Source organism: Hesperophylax consimilis, chromosome 17, assembly GCF_061612785.1.
Source record: "Hesperophylax consimilis isolate HC1 chromosome 17, BYU_Hcon_1.0, whole genome shotgun sequence".
In the NCBI taxonomy this organism is placed as follows: domain Eukaryota; kingdom Metazoa; phylum Arthropoda; class Insecta; order Trichoptera; family Limnephilidae; genus Hesperophylax; species Hesperophylax consimilis.
In genome coordinates this window covers 22,495,220-22,512,614 of record NC_142852.1, presented here as the reverse complement: position 1 = coordinate 22,512,614, position 17,395 = coordinate 22,495,220, and the positions used below count along the sequence as shown (strand labels likewise).

General features: G+C 33.3%; 2 protein-coding genes across 2 annotated transcripts; one reads left to right on the top strand and one right to left on the bottom strand.

The window, feature by feature from the left end:
- Positions 1–781: 781 nt before the first annotated feature.
- Positions 782–3,619, bottom strand: LOC149416254 (uncharacterized). Its single transcript, XM_089641605.1, has 2 exons — positions 3,564–3,619; positions 782–3,153 (listed from the first exon to the last, which is right to left on the bottom strand). Exon 2 carries the CDS (start codon positions 3,140–3,142, stop codon positions 1,229–1,231), a length of 1,914 nt encoding a protein of 637 aa, XP_089497731.1. The 5' UTR covers positions 3,143–3,153; positions 3,564–3,619; the 3' UTR covers positions 782–1,228.
- A 9,212-nt stretch (positions 3,620–12,831) lies between these two features.
- LOC149416253 (uncharacterized) lies at positions 12,832–17,070 on the top strand. Its single transcript, XM_089641926.1, has 6 exons — positions 12,832–12,985; positions 13,344–13,496; positions 15,078–15,230; positions 15,350–15,401; positions 15,837–16,428; positions 16,849–17,070. The coding sequence occupies exons 1-6, from the start codon at positions 12,832–12,834 to the stop codon at positions 17,068–17,070; spliced, it is 1,326 nt and encodes a 441-aa protein (XP_089498052.1).
- The last annotated feature ends 325 nt before the right edge of the window (positions 17,071–17,395 follow it).

The window sequence follows — 17,395 nt, the reverse complement described above, 5'->3', positions numbered from 1 at the left end:
TTTAACATAGTTTTCAAATTCAATTAAAAATCAAAGATTTTTGTAAGAAATCGGGAACAAATATACCAATACAATCAACCGTGTGCCATTGCTAAAGCGAAGAGTGTGCGAGGAAATGACACGCTATTGATGTCCCGCTTTACTTTGCTATGTAGGAACATGAGAAATCCACTTGTCCCCAGTTCTATTTAGACCATCGATACCTACGACCGCATTGTGTAGCTTCGTCTCGTGACCAACTTGAGCAGGGGTACTAAAGTGAATCATTATTTCCGTTCGATAATTAAATTAATAATTTTTGGTAAGTACTTTTTCATTTATTTCCGAATACTGTGTTATACTATTACCTTATATTATAGTTTTGAAAAGTGTGTATTACGTAACTATTTATCCGTGCGCTTTCGTCATTTAATCATTGATCTAAGATTTATTTTTGAATATTTATTTCAAATGTTAGATTTTTTTTATTATTCGTTATAATATTCAGTTAAGCAATACTGCGTTTTACATTATTTACAAAAACCCTTCCATTTTCAGGAAGAATAATGACTGACAGAAATTTAACAGAAGAAGAGATAGCGCAAGAACTTGATTATGATAGTGATATTGAGTTTGAAATGAACAATGACATACCGTCAACTAAGGCATCTTTACCTAATTTTTCAATAAAAAAGTTAATAAATCGAAAAAAAATCATCTTTTGGAAATGCTATCGCTTTAGATAGGTTAGAGTAAGATATGACTTTAATTTTATCTACTCATTGGACTTTAAAACTGTGAAACTAACCGACTAATAATAAAAGTAGGAGGTAGGTAAAGAAGTCACAAACTTGGCAACTTTACCTACTCAAAATTTCTCAATGAAACTGAAAGTTTATGTATAAAATCGGTAAAATTGGTGTTCCTTCCAACGCTTGGATCTCGATTCTATGCTTTTTGCAAAAATAAAGAGCATTTTACTGGCAACACTGGTTAGTAGGTAAAGATGCCCGACATTCTGACTACATTTCCATACAAATGCAATACTTTCGTTAGGGCTGCCACCAAACTTGAAACTATGTAGGTAGCTATATCAAAAACATTAATATAAAAGATCCATCTTATTTTGTTTATCCAAACGTTTTATTATAAAATCTTACACAATTTTTATAGCATTGGCAATAAGAATAATTAAGTATTGGTAACTTTTTAATGAAAAAAAAGTATTATTATAAAAACAAATGTATCATTATTCAACTTTGTGCGAAAATTTGACGTCGAAGTAAAGGATACCACGTCGAGTTTTGTCAGGTTCCGGTAAAAATTTTACAATGTCCACAGCAAATATAATGCTGACATCGTCGATCGTAGGCCAGTAAAATCCACCTTTTCTGCATCTTAAAAACTTTGCTGAAATGTCAAGGCCGCTTATGTCTATAATTTGACCGCAGTAATATTTTTTTATGTTTTTGGTGCCCGCAAAGCCAACTAAAATGTATTGCCCAATTTGTATTTTATCTCCTTCCTTTTCAAGCATATCTGCCTGTAGCTCCACTTTTTTTTCCATAATTTCTTCCCTCCCCATTTTCTGCTCATTCACAATCTGCGGCTCAACACCCCTTTCCATTTTAGTATCATTTGGTTCTTCTTCTTCTTCTCCTCTTTTTATTAAAATGTTCGACAGGATTCTTATTTCAGGTTTCTTTCTTAGAGCTAAGTCCGATGATCCTGCTAGATCATTGCTTTTTTTAGGGATTCTTTGTGTCACTGCCTCTTCATTGATATTTTGAATATTTCTCTTTCTAGTTGCGTTTTTATTTAGATTATCAATTAATAGGTCATTGCTCGTAACTGATTTTCCAGGTAAAACATTCATTTTCTTTTTTGTGTTTCTCTTGATAGGATTTGGTTTTCTGTTTTCTTTGAGGTAGTCAAGCAAGGCTTGATCCACATTATAGCTGATATTTTCACTGCTTTCAGGCATTTTTTTATAAACTTGCTGTGGATTGTATGGATGTATGCCCGTTGCGCGGAACCCACTAATGATGTTGTTTTTCTGGTTTATGTTTGTATCTTCAATTAATTGTTTCAACAACAACGGAAAATGATTTTTGTTCAAACAGGCCTGCTTGGGATTTTCGATTTTATATTTCATTAAAATTTTTCTCCACGATTTCTTAAGTGGCCCGAAAAAGGCCACATCAAGAGGCTGTGTAAGGTGGGTAGAGCACGGAGGAAGAAAGGCAAACCTTATGTTGTGCAGCTCACATAGTTCTACAACTTCGATATTGATATGACTTGAAAGGTTGTCACCAATTACCAGTTTTGGCCCTTGAAGCCGCCGGGCCCACGGAATTACTATTGTTGTGAACCAATCCAGAAATGTGGTTGAATCAAACCAACCGCTTTTTGTTCGGTTGTATCGAGCTCCTTCGGGGCCTCCCTCACACCAGTGACTCCACATGCACTCCGATTTGTAGACAACATACGGCGGTAAAAGGAGCCCGTTGGCTACTCCAGCAAACATAATTGATATGCAACCCTTTGAAGAGTTTACTATTCTCTCTGGATACTTCACCCCACGGCGAAATATACATTTGGCAGCGCCTGGGTCATCACTGACATTTGTTTCGTCATAATTTAATACATGACTTGTTGCTAACCCTTCAACGGATGCTTTTAAATTTTCAAAGTAAATTTTGAACTCTTCGATTGTTTTTTCCGCTCGCGCTTTTTTTATATTTTGTGTAGACCTCACAGTTAATTCATGTTCGTGTCTTTTTATAAAACTTTTTACCCACCAGTTGCCTGGAGGCTTATTATCAAATATATACTCTCTGTTATTTTTTGTTAGGTATTCATAAACAACCATACGAAATTCCAAATGCGCCAAAGGCAAACCGAATTCTGATGCGGCTATTAACACTTTAACAAATTTAGATTCTTCTTCCTCCGTGAATCTGAACCTAGGTCCAGGTTTATCGGTGTGTAAATTTTTTATCCTTTTTTCAATTGTCCTACGGGGGATACCAAATTGCCTCTCTGCATCATAAGAATTAATTGTTTTTTTTTTAACCAAATCAATGGCAATAGACATCATCTCTTCGGAGTAATTTTTATAAGGTCTAGCCCCTAGTTGCCTTCTACTCCGTATAGGTGGCATCCCGAATTAACCTAAAACAATAAAAATAAATGTACATAACAAAAATTGCTACAAAGGCCCTAAAAATACAGTAAATCTGTCAATGGGATAATTTTTTTTAAAACTACATAAATAAAAAAATATTTTGAATTCTTCATAATAACGGCTTTATATAATTGATACCCAAGTATTTAAGCACTGAAAATAAAATCAGATTGTTAAATAAAGAAAAAAAGTGCAAAAAAATATTATAAATATTTCTCATGATTGGACAACCCTATTCATAGGTCAAGTTGCCACTCAACATAAAATGGTAACTTTACCTATCGTCAACTAACATTACCCAGACGAATTTCTTCATAACCATTTAAAAGAAACGCTTGAAAATCACTTTTACGTCTTCAGAAGAGGATGTTACATAAAATATATCAATTCTACTCACCTTTGCTCAGCAGTTACGACAAAAATGATGAAATTTTGCACAGGAACCTCCAGCACCAAATGACGCCACGCACTTCGAATCTTCAATGTCTTGACAACTAAGGCAGTGCTGCCAGTGGAAAGTTTTTTTAGAGTTCCCAGGTCCATCAAAAAACTATCTACCAGTCATTAAAGTACCTACCGTTTTCTGCTTTCAAGGAATTTAAGTTTTTCAAGCACTAGGTAGACGTAGGTAAAGTTAACTGAAGTAGGTAAAGATGCCATAGTTGACGGTATCAGATACTTAAGATTTGGTTGAACATTTAGAAGAATCGGACTCGGAATCGACTAGTGAAAATGAAGATGAGGGAGAAATACTGGTTTCAAAACATGGATTCGAATGGAGTGTATTACCACCATCATCATCGAGACGTCGGCAATGCAATATTGTCAATGAAACTTCCGGCCTGAAAAATGGTAGTTTATTAGCTAACACAATAAGAAAAATGTTTGCTTTATTTATAAGCGCAGATATGGTGACAGAGATATGCCAAGAAACGAATCGTCAATTGAAGCGTTTACCCGGGAATATGATTGAGCAATTATCCGAAGATGAATTATATGCTTTCATCGGTATAATGCTTGCTTCCGGCAGAAATCGCACCCGAAAACTAAGTTTGAATGAGTTGTGGACAAGTGAAAGTCCATTTTGTCATCCGTTTTTCACGGCATCCGTTTTGATAATAGAGATACAAGACGAGAGAGATTTGAAGCTTCTTCAGATAAGCTAGAGCCAATTAAGTCGATTTTCAGTAAGTTGGTAGATGCGTGTAAATCAAATTATTCTCCATCGCTTGATATAACCGTGGATGAGCGTTTGGCGGCGTTTAGAGGTAAATGTCCATTTCTGGTATATATGAAGTCAAAGCCAGCCAGGTATGGCATCAAAATATGGATCGCTGCAGATGCTAAAACCGCATGTATATGTAACATGCAAATATACAGCGGTATGATAAATAAATCAAGGCAATCGTGTCGTTATGGAATTGGTGGAACCTCAATATGGCGCCAATAGAGGCATAACCACAGACAATTTTTTTACGTCAGTAGGTACCACTGGCGGACAATCTTCTGTCTAAAAATCTGACCATAACTGGCACTCTTCGCAAAAATAAGAGGGAAATCCCTAAAGAGTTTTTACCATAAAAAAGGCCATTGTATAGTAGCCAGTTTTGTTTTACATCAAATAAAACACTTGTGTCGTATGTGCCTCAGCAAAATAAAGCAGTTTTGCTGCTATCATCTCAATTCCTTGGAAATGAAATAAGCCAAACCTATACAAAAAAACCAGATATAATTTTACATTATAATAAAACCATAGGTGCCGTTGACACAGAATGAGTATTCGTGTGTAAGGTCGACAAGAAGATGGCCGTTTCGCTTGTTCATGGAAATGTTAGACATTGCTGAACTGAACACATATTTCGCTTGTTCATGAAAATGTTAGACATTGCTGCACTGAACACATATTTATTATGGATTCAAAAGTATCCAGAGTGGAAAAAAAATAATAGAAGTAAAAGGAAATTATTCATAAGACAGCTAGGTTTAGAGTTGGCTAAGCCCGATGTAATGAAAAGAAAAAACAGCACGGTCAAATTTCACAAACAACAACAAGATTTTTTTTTTTTTTTTTTCATATTTTTATTTATTTTATAAAATACAGTATAATATTTAAATTTACATAGTAAGAACATATTTCAATAAAAATAAACATGTTTACCTTTACAAGAGTCTAAAACTCGTGTGTAAAGGGGAAATAATAAAAACTTAACATACATATGTAAATAGAAGAAAAAAAGAATCATAAAAACATATAAAGTGAAGAGATTTTAGTTTTTTTATACAATAATTTATAAAATAATATAGTGAGATATCATCGTCATTCTAATTCGTTAAATTATTTATTGTAGTGAAGTTAATTTTATTTTTAAATTTATTAAAGTCCGGTTCTAATCTCATCTCAGTCGTTAATTTATTAAACCATACCACTCCAGTGTACGTGTAATAGTGTTGTGCAAAACTGGTATGCATTAATGGAGTCCATAAGCGACCCATTGTATTTTGCCTATTGCTCTCGACACGAACCATGGCATGGTGTGACTTCTTATACAGATCTTTGTGGATTTGAAGTAGCGTATTTTTCGTATATGTATTTTTTAGTGATGGGACTTGAAAATCTTGGAAAAGTTGTAAGGTTGGGTAGTCTGATGGTTTTTTTATTAAAATTTTTATTAACAGCCTTTGAGTGATTTCCAGCGGTAAAAGTGATGATTTGTAAGCTCCCCCCCACGCAACGATACCATACTGTATTATTGAATGGGCTAGAGCGTAGTAAATATTTTTAAGAATTTTTAAGTTAAGTATATATTTCTTAGACTAATAAATATGTAAATGAGTTTTCTTAATCTATTTATGATATTGTTTATGTGAGTTTTCCACTTAAGTTGACTATCTATTATTACACCTAAATATTTAATTTCATTTTTATTTCCTATGGATAAACAGTCATTATTTTGGCAAGTAGATTTTTTTGATATGCATTTTTTTGAATGTATTTTAATATTTAATGTAATAAAAGGGTTTATTTTGTTTATACTAAAAATTATATAATATGTTTTTTCAATATTTAATGTTAATAAGTTTTTATCAAACCATTCTTTTAACGTATTGATATCATTGTTAGCAATTATTTCAAGTTCATTCAATGAATTCGCTTGAAATATAATTGCAGTATCATCTGCATATGAAATGAGTTTTCCTGTTAATGGTAATTTAAAGATATTATTAACATATAATATGAATAGAAGAGGGCCCAACATGGTGCCTTGTGGTATTCCAAAGTCACTTGTGTTCGGTTCACTGAGAGTGTTATTTATTTTTACATATTGACTTCTAGAGTTCAGGAAACTTTCTATCCACATTTTGGCATTATCTATAATTCCTATTTTGTTAAGCTTGTAGAGTAATTTTTTGTGACTTATGCTGTCGAAGGCTTTCTTTAGGTCTATGAATATTGCAAGAGATTTTTTGCCTTTGTCTAGTGCTTGATGTATTTTTGTTGTTAAATCTATGATTGCGTCCTGTGTGCTTATTTTTTCGCGAAATCCAAATTGTTGGTCACTCAATATATTATTAGTTTCAATAAATTTTAGCAGTTGCTTTTTTGCTACCTTTTCAAAAATTTTTGAGATATTTGATAATACTGATATAGGTCGGTAGTTATTAATTTCTTTAGTATCACCTGATTTAAAAATCGGTGAAATAATAGTTTTTTTGTAAATAGATGGAAAGATTCCTTTTTTAAGACTATTATTTATGATATGTGTAATAGGTTTTTTCAAAAAGTTAAGATTTTTTTTCAGAATTTCAACGGTTATCCCATCAAAACCTGGTGCGGACTCAGTTTTTAGGTTTTGTATTATAACAACAGTTTCTTGTTCGGTTATCGTTTCGAATGTTTTTACCGTTTTATTTAATGAAGCTACTGGAATTCCTGATGTGGTGGTATTATCTATGTTGTTAGTTATTTCGTTTGCGAGATTTTTTCCGACATTTGAAAAAAAATTATTGAAAGCATTCGCACATAGTTTTGGGTTATCAGAAACTTGCATCATATTATTGTTAATGTGTAGCTTTGAAATGTCACTTGTCTTTCTTTTTTTATCAATTATTTCATTTATTGTATTCCAAATTTTTTTACCACTGTTACCTGAATTTAACATCTTTTGTTTGTAGAATTCTTCTTTGGTCATTTTAATTAGTGCCGTTAGTTTATTTCTGTATTTTTTAAAGTGTAAAATAATCGAATTATTTAGTGGGATTTTTTTTGTAAGTTTAAATAATTTTTCTTTTTCTCTAATGGAAACCACTAGACCATGGGTAATCCATGGTTTAAGTTTTTTGAATTTTTTTTTATATATTTTTTTGTGTATTTCACAGCTTGAATCTTTTATATGCTTTTGTAAGATGTCATGAAATTTTAAAGCACTATTATTTACATCTTCTGTGCAGAGTATAGATTCCCATGTTTCGTGAGACAGTTTTTCATGAAGTATTTGTTGGTTTATCGATATTTTAGGCATGTTAGATTTATTACTATTATTAATGTTTTGTTTTTCTATGTTAAGGTTAAGAATACATGTATGATGGTCCGTTATGTTGTTTCTCCATATTATTGTTTGAAGATTATCAATGTAGTTGGAATTACACCATATGTGATCAATACATGATGGTATTTGATTATTAAATTCTCTAGTATATTTATTAATACAGGGTTTAAAATTTAAAGCGGTCATCATGTTAATATAATTGTCCTTTTCAATAGTGTGATTATTTTCAATAATGTTAATATTAATATCGCCAATTAGAAAATTATTTGTACATTTATTATTTAAAATAATATTATTCAATTCTCCAATAAAAGTGGATATAACAGCAGAGTGTGTCCTGTATATTGATATTATTTGTATAGGTAGTTTATTATTAATGCTCAGTCTTATAATAATACAGTTTGCATTAGTCATATTCGTTTCAGTAAAGAGTACGTCTTTAAATATCGTCTTCGTGTATATAACAATACCACTATTTTTGTTAATATAATGTGAGCTCTGAAAGTAGTTGTAATTGGGGAGAGTTGGGATGATTGAGTTGGTGTTTAAATGTGCTTCAGTCAGTATGATTATGTCAGGATATTTGTTTAATAAATTTAGGTTTACTAGAAAATGATCAAAATTTTTCTTTATGGATCGTATGTTTAGATGCATTACGGTAAATGAATCTGGAGTCGTTTGAAGTATTGTGTTACAGTCATTAGAGTTGTCACAAATTACATTTTTTACGTAAAATTTTTTTTCCAGATGTTGAATAATGTAGTCATCCATTTCTAGTTTTAGCAAAAGGATTAAATAATATATAAGCGTTTGATGCATTTTTGTTCAGTGAAGCGAAGGAATATATTTTAAAAATATTATGATATTGGTAATCGTATTGTATATAGTTTTTAAACGGTTGTGAAATGTTTTCTTTAAACACATTTAAAGTTTTGAAAAATTTTAACGATATTATAATTTGTAGTATACAATGAGAGTTTTTCGTAAATGGAAATAAATTGATGTGTAAATTATTGGGAATTAATATACAGAATTTTATATAAAGTACTGAAGGTATATTATAGTTTTTATAATACAATCTAACTAGTAAATTAGTTTTATGATATAGTCAGAATTCTATTTTTTCCAAAGCTATTTTAAGCATTCTTTGATAATATGGGCAAGCTTTATTATTTGCTAGGTGATTTGTTGGTATTTTTAGATTGAATCTTTCATTTGTTGTGGCACAATTTTTACATTTTGGAGAAGTTTCCTTATTTTCACAGTCCTTGTAGGAGTGGTCTCCTGCACAGTGCATACACGACATTTTATTTGTTACCTTTTGTAGGCATCTGCTTGATGTGTGCCCAAATTTAAGGCAAAAATAGCAGATGCTTTCGAGACAGTTTTGTCATATTATCAAGAAACACTACCCGCAACTGCTGTTACGAATGTTATAACGAGTGATTCAAGAAATGTACTAGTGTCCCGAGCACCGTCGAAAACTTGCAGATTTTGCCCATACAACACAAAAAAAAGAAGCACCATAGTTTGTCATATTTGTCAAAAATCTGTATGCAAAAGCCACAGAAAAGAAAAAATATATATTTCCTGCCACAATTGCGATGCAATTTAGATTATCAATTTAATATATTTGGTTTAAAATTTTTATTATTTTTAATTTCCCTTTATTGTTTTGTTCTTACATAATTTTGCTGTTATATTTAAATATAATGCATGTGGAATTTTTAATGTTTAGTTTCTCAATATAATATTTCTTTTTACACATTTGTTTATTTCATTTAAAAAAAAAAATTAAGTTTGAAACCCCTGCAAGACTGGCAGCGTAAACACGGAAAGCTGTGTGCGTGAGTCCAGCGCCCATCACAGGGGCGTACAACTCCCGTCTGACCTTGTAACCCTGATGGGAGGAGTTATTCCTAACCCAAATTCTTATAGACAAAGCTGTTGTGGCTGAAAGCACAGATCTCATTGGCTCAGAGCAAAAATTGTAGTTTGATCTCTCGCTCTCTACCATAGCGACTTATGTAACAGAAAGAGAAGCTAAGCATGGGTTATGCTGCGATAAAAAAATAACGGTAATTTCCAAGACGCCATTTCGAAAGTTGAAGCATGAAGTCAGTTGAAGTTTTTAGCGTAAATATTTTGAATTTTCTTTCAACCATCTAAAAATAATGTTGCGTGCTAGAATTCTTCAAGGTGCTAAATTAATGCTGTGTTGTGTTAAAATGTGTTATCCGGTCTATCTCCACCAATTGAAAGAAGGACCCGAACCCGTTGTTAAAAATACAGGTACTAATCTCTCGTTCTTTGATACAATGTTCCTGATTCCTGAATGTACTTCATTGTCTAATAATTTAATTAATTTTCCTTTTCAGACCTATCCGTATTCCGACGCAATACTATAACACGTATTAGGATGCTAAAACTGCTAAACAAAGCCACGATTACATCAAACAAGGTCATTTAAACCTCTCCAGAATTGCATCATGTAAGTACCTTATTCAGATTTCCAGCATTTTCCATAATGTTTGCTGAAGACAAAGCTGTGGAAATTATATGAAACCCTCGCAGGAGAATTTGAATAACTTCTGGTGCTGTGGCAATAATAATTAACACTTAAATTTGTTACTCTTCAACTAATATTTATAAGATGTAAGTGACCTACAGTACCCTTCAACAGTGTGGAATCCTCATTTGAAGGAATATTCTGAAGGTATACACCTAATTTATTTTGCAGTGAAACTCGCTCAAGAAGTTTATTTTCGCTCCCTACAAATTCTGCAGAAACTGCATAAAACGCGATTTTTTCCCATAACAGAAAGTTCAACAGTGAATTAATCCATTACCATTAATGTTCCATTTTTCTTAAAATATTTTTAATTAACTTTATCCATGAAATTTATTAAATATGTGTACAATACTAGAATAGTGTAATCATTAGTCTCAAATTTTGTCTTTTTCTAGGTAAGACGAAGGGCATTTTGAGCTGCATTGGTCCGACGACAGCCCTTTCTCCCAGGAAACAGAAGACGCACAAGAGGAGATTTTGGGGACCAGACGGCAACTGCGATATGTATAACATTTGTATATATATAACAGACTTTTCTGTAGGCCCTTTTAAGTTTAACAATTCCGTAGTACATTATTTTGATATTCTCATAAGGTCTCGCCAGCGTTACCAATTTTATAGCAAATTTATATCGACTTTTCTCTGCTTTTTATCAATATGTGTCAATGCATGTTATATTTATCTAAATCTTCCGGAAGAAATTCTCTAAATGATGCTGAAAACCTTATCGAAATCAGTCGCATAGTTAAGAAGAACTAAGCGCACAAACAGACAGACGCTAATGTCACTTTATTTTTTACTATTTATAGATAATGGATTCCACCACAAATTGTCAGTATCCAAAATAGAAATATTAATAACATGTTCTTAAATTCTATTTCATAATATCTTTTGTTGTTTTACAAGCTATATTTCTTTACAAGCTTTTATTATGTACACGACTTTTATTTCTTATATTATGGTTTATGTATTATGATTTAAATTATACCATGTAAAAGTCAAAAGGCGTTACTATTACTTGACATAATTAATATCTTTCAACACGTTGAATATGTATTTTGTTTATATATTCTTGTATTTTTGTGCAAGGTCAAATTAAATCCTATTAAGTTGTTGCAGTAAGACTGGGTTCGATTCCTAGTTGAGACCGTTACTTTTTATTTTTCTGTGTCTTGTTCTGTTTCATGTTTTGTTTAGATATATTAGTATTATCTTCTACTTCAATGATAAATCAATGCTCACTCCATCGGTTGCACTGACCTTGTTTTGTATTACTGTCCATTGTCTTTTTGAAAATAAAAAAATATTTTGATGTGTGCATAGCTGTGGGTTTTTTTTATTTTCCTTTTCCTGCATTCCAGTATTTTTATTTTTTAAATATAATTTTTTTGGGCTAGTGAATGAACGATGTTAGCTGGGTGCAGGTATATTGTCTATGTTTGCGCTTTTTTTAAATGGCCTTGAGATTTCTTTATGGTCCTTTTTATATTTACCTGTCTGGACCAAACGACCGTTTTATCTGTGGTCGTCTGTGGTTAAGGGGGTGACGAAATGGGGCCATACAAAAATCCCGAAGATATCGATCTAGAGAGTGGTTTATTTATGGTCATTGGGACAAAGAATCTCTTAGTCCTGGTCCTGACGTGTGCGGCTAAGGAGGTTAATAAATCAGTTTCTTCACACAGTCGTTTTGAAAGGGTGGGTCCCCTCCAATTGCCTAATAATATTATACAAGACGCAATTGCAATGAAATTATCATTAACCTAGAAGGTCAGTTTCCTGATAATTATTATAATTGACTTTGACTTCATTACTCTCTATGAATAACTTTACTAAAATATTTTGTCAACACATGCTTTCGTTTTATCCCTTTTCCATACTCTGTTTAACACACGTTGTTAATTTTATCATCTTATACTTGTGATAGATTTTGGTTAGTGGTAATACCAATTATTCATCGCTATTTGATAGCAGTCGTTGTTACCAATCAAACTGACCGACCACGGTTCTTAAATTAGTTCTATGGAATACTCAAATACATAATTGCGCTATATCTAACGCGAACTAGCTTTACTTTACCCAATCGGTACACCTAACTTAAGTAATCTATTTGTGTGTTTTGTAAGGAACGTTTAAACTAATACATCAAACTAATACGTCAAGACGTCAAACATTCTATTTTAAGTCTAGTATTCCAAGGGCATTGGTTAAAAATAATCGCAGATTACAGATATTTGTTAAAGGCAGAACTACAATACGGTTTTATCTTTAGTTATTGAGTTATCTAGTTACCTGACAATCGAAGACAATTTTTTTAACCGTTTTCAAACTTCTTAACTTCAGTCTAAGATACAGTCGCAATTATATCCACATTTCGAATTAGGTGTTTTGACGACTATACGACGTCATTGGTTTGACAAATTATTCCAAGCGAAACCAAATGTTCAAAGCTTATTCATATAGTTCCGTTACATTACAACTATGTTCTGTTTCAGGTATGTTTGTTTGGGCTTGAAACAATTACCAAACGCTACCACTGCAGTGCCATGGATCTACTAAATCCAGAGACTGTTACGATCAAGACGGAACTAGGACCCCAGGAAGGAGGCGGAGGTGAAATTTCAAATACGGATATAGATGTCGACCTCCCAGATGTAAAGAAGGAATGTTTGCAATATGCGGAAAGTACGCAGACAGCCAGTTAGTTGCAATGCATATTTACAAAATATTAAACTCGGATGTTCAGAATCCATGTCCTTTATGAAATATCGTTCAAACAGGACAATTGCGTGTTCACTACTTCCTCTCTTGTTGCGTATAAGTATATTTGGTATTTACCTTATCACTCCTTTGACGCCGAACAAACTCCGCACTTAAGTTACTCAAATCACTGAAGCTGACATCTGGGAGCATTACTGTTTCTTAAATTAACCTAGTCTCTTGGGATGGTTTGTGTCACTGAATTTGAACAATTCAACAAATTTCGAAGTTCACTTTCAAGTTCTGTTCAACATTTTTTGTACATCGATGATTAATTAACTTTATTTAATTTTTTCAGGTTGCTTTAAAGTGGAGTCTGTTACCAGCAAGGCGGATCTTCGACCCCGAGAAGAAAATAGAGGGGGACTTACTTATACGGAAATTGACATAGACCTGCCGAATATTAAAAAGGAATGCCTAGAACGTTCTGAAAGAGTTAACCAGAGAGCAGGTAAAATCATTTTTTTAAATAGTTCGGTGAATCTATACAAAAGCGGCCCAAACTGGAAATTCTATATGCTTATAAAGCATATAGAATATTTATAAAGCATATAGAATATGAATTTTCGCAGGTGAAAAGAATCTAATACGGGAAGTATTTTTACAAAAGTTGCACTTAATCCATTATGTCTCCTAAACTAAAACAAAACGTCAGAAAGTTATTTCCATAAATAATTCAACAGTACCCAAAAATAATGTCATATATAACTATTTACTATCTTCAATAGTTAAGTAAATTCGAATAAGATTTGTAAAAATAAAATAAAATTGAATTATTTTGCTAAATTTAATAAACTCATTCCTAAGACAGAAAATAAATTAAATTTCATGGAAGATTGTAATTTGAGAAAAAAAAAGTTTTTGATGCTAAACTACCTCATGGATATCGTGGAAAAATAAATATAGTTTTGTCATTAGAAATTTACGAAACAGTGATTCGTGTTTGAATTGTGATGCAGGCAAGACATTTGCTTGTGTACGACGTCCTCTCTTGCCGTATTTACACATATTTGGTATTTGCCATAAAATATGACTTTGCTGGAAACTGCTAAACTACACCACACTTTAAGCTTGCTGAGTTGTTTTTTGTAAATACCGCATCAAAGTCAAAACTGCTCCGTACCATCTTGGGGCAATTGGAGTATGTTGTGAGGCTGATGGTAAAGGGAAGGGGAAGGAGATAAAGATGTGGAAGTTGAATAAACATGGCCAAAGCTATTTCAGCCACGTTTCATTGGAAAATTATTTTCATAAGAATATATCTATACCTAAATATTTTTAATCTATTTATAGTTATATTCTATCGGTATTTTATATGTTTAAACCCGGGCGATACTTAGAGTATCTTCAACTTAGGGAAGTCAAAAGTGAGATTTACCTGGCTATTCACCTCTTGTCACCAAACACGGCCAAAGCCATATTAATCAACATTTCAATTGTGACTTGTGTCTTTACTCCTGGACGATACTCAGAGTATCTTCCACTCAACATCCACTGCAACGTGGCGCAAGAAGGTTGTATATTATTTTGAAGGATAAAATTGTGAAATAACACAAACTAATCGAATAATATTTAGTTGAACCCCGACCACCGGATTACTAATCGAGAGCCTTACGGCTCGAATTCGGAAATCGCCATTTCTACCATAAGGTTCCCGGTTTTTTACCTCATCTTATTTGGAACATGAACATTTTTTTTGTATTATAATGCATTTATCATAAATAAATATTGTTGGAAGAAAACATCATTCTATCGACTTTTAACTAGCCAACTACAACTGGAGGTGCTCAAAATGGTTTTCCGTTCTTGAAGGATAAGTATGGGAATGCATGGGAATGCATGGGAAGCAGACATCTGGGGTCATTCCGATTTCCTAAATTAACCTCAAAGTCACAAATTCACGCTTCCACATTGTTAATCAATTAAATCTTCAATCGTAAAAACATGTTTAAATTTCAAGTTAATTTAATTAAAATAATACCTTTTATGTATATCAATGTCCAACGTATGTTTCGTTTCTTTGTTATTCTAGGTAGCATTATTATGAAGACTGTTTCCAACAAGGCAGAACTTCGACGCCGAGCAGAAGATGAAGGGGGATTTTCTTACATGGAATTTAATAAAGACCTACCGGGTGTTAAAAAGGAATGCTTAGAAGTCTTTGAAAGAATTACCCAGACACCAGGTAAAACCATAAGATTTAGATATTTCTGCTCTACTGTTTTTCTACTTTTTTATGAATTTTCTAATGTAAGTGGAGATAATAAGTTACACTTAACCCTTTTTGTCCGTATTCTTTTCCAGATTTGTCGCCAGATCTTAAGACGCATCCTAGGGGAAACTCCAGCCATCCTATGTCAAATTTTAAACCCCAATTTCGCACTCATACTGGAGAAAAACCATTTTTATGTTCTGAGTGCAACTATTCATCTTATCGGAAGGGCGTTTTGATGAGCCACATGTTGACTCACACTATAGAAAAATCTTATTCATGTTCTTTGTGCAACAATTCATTTACTCAAAAGAGCAGTCTGACCAGTCACATTCTGACTCACACTAAAGAAAAACCTTTTTCATGTTTGAAGTGCAACTACTCGTGTACTCAAAAGAGATTATTGACGAGCCACATGCTGTCTCACATTGCGGAAAAACCTTTTAAATGTTCTTGGTGCCACAATTCATTTACTCAAAAAGGCCTTCTGAGTAGCCACATGCTGACTCACACTGGAGAGAAACCTTTTTCATGTTCTGAGTGCAATTATTCATCTCATTGGAAAAGCGCTCTGATTAGCCACATGTTGACTCACACTGGAGAAAAACCTATTGCATGTTCTTGGTGCAACAAATCATTCACTCAAAAAGGTTATCTGACGAGCCATATGCTGACTCACACTGGAGAAAAACCTTTTTCATGTTCTTTGTGCAACAAATCATTTACTCAAAAAGGTCATCTGATCAGGCATATGCTGATTCACACTGGAGAAAAACCTTTTTCATGTTCTGAGTGCATTTATTCATCTCATTCGAAAAGCGCTCTGATGGGCCACATGTTGACTCACACTGGAGAAAAACCTTTTTCATGTTCTTTGTGCGACAAATCATTTACACAAAAAGGTCAACTGAGTAGCCACATGCTGACTCACACTGGAGGGAAACCTTTGTCATGTTCTTTGTGCAACAAATCATTTACTCGAAAAGGTATTCTGAGTAGCCACATGCTGACTCACACTGGAGAAAAACCTTTTTCATGTTCTTTGTGCAAAAAATCATTTACTCAAAAAGGTTATCTGACGCGCCACATGCTTACTCACACTGGAGAAAAACCTTTTTCATGTTCTTTGTGCAAAAAATCATTTACTCAAAAAGGTTATCTGACGCGCCACATGCTTACTCACACTGGAGAAAAACCTTTTTCATGTTCTGAGTGCAATTATTCATCTCATTGGAAAAGCGCTCTGATGAGCCACATGTTTACTCACACTGGAGAAAAACCTATTGCATGTTCTTGGTGCAACAAATCATTCGCTCAAAAAGGTTATCTGACAAGCCATATGCTGACTCACACTGGAGAAAAACCTTTTTCATGTTCTTTGTGCAACAAATCATTTACTCAAAAAGGTCATCTGAGTAGCCACATGCTGACTCACACAGAAAAAAAACCTTTTTCATGTTTGAAGTGTTACTACTCATGTACTCTAAAGGGAAATTTGACGAACCACATGCTGACTCACAGTGGCGAAAAACCTTTTTCGTGTTCCAAGTGCAACTATTCATGTACTCAAAAATGTCATCTGAGTAGCCACATGCTGACTCACACTGGAGAGAAACCTTTTTCATGTTCTTTGTGCAACAAATCATTTACTCAAAAAGGTCATCTGAGTAGCCACATGCGGACTCACACTGGAGAGAAACCTTTTTCATGTTCTTTGTGCCACAAATCATTTTCTCGAAAAGTTCATCTGATCAGGCACATTCTGATTCACACTGGAGAAAAACCTTTTTCATGTTCTTTGTGCCACAATTGATTTCCTCGAAAAGGTCATCTAATCAGGCACATGGTGATTCACACTGGAGAAATACCTTTTTCATGTTCTGAGTGCAATTATTCATCTTATTAGAAAAGCTCTCTGATGAGCCACACGTTGACTCACACTGGAGAAAAACCTATTGCATGTTCTTGGTGCAACAAATCATTTACTCAAAAATGTCATCTGAGTAGCCACATGCTGACTCATACTGGAGAGAAACCTTTTTCATGTTCTTTGTGCAGCAAATCATTTACTCAAAAAGGTCATCTGAGTAGCCACATGCTGACTCACACAGAAAAAAAACCTTTTTCATGTTTGAAGT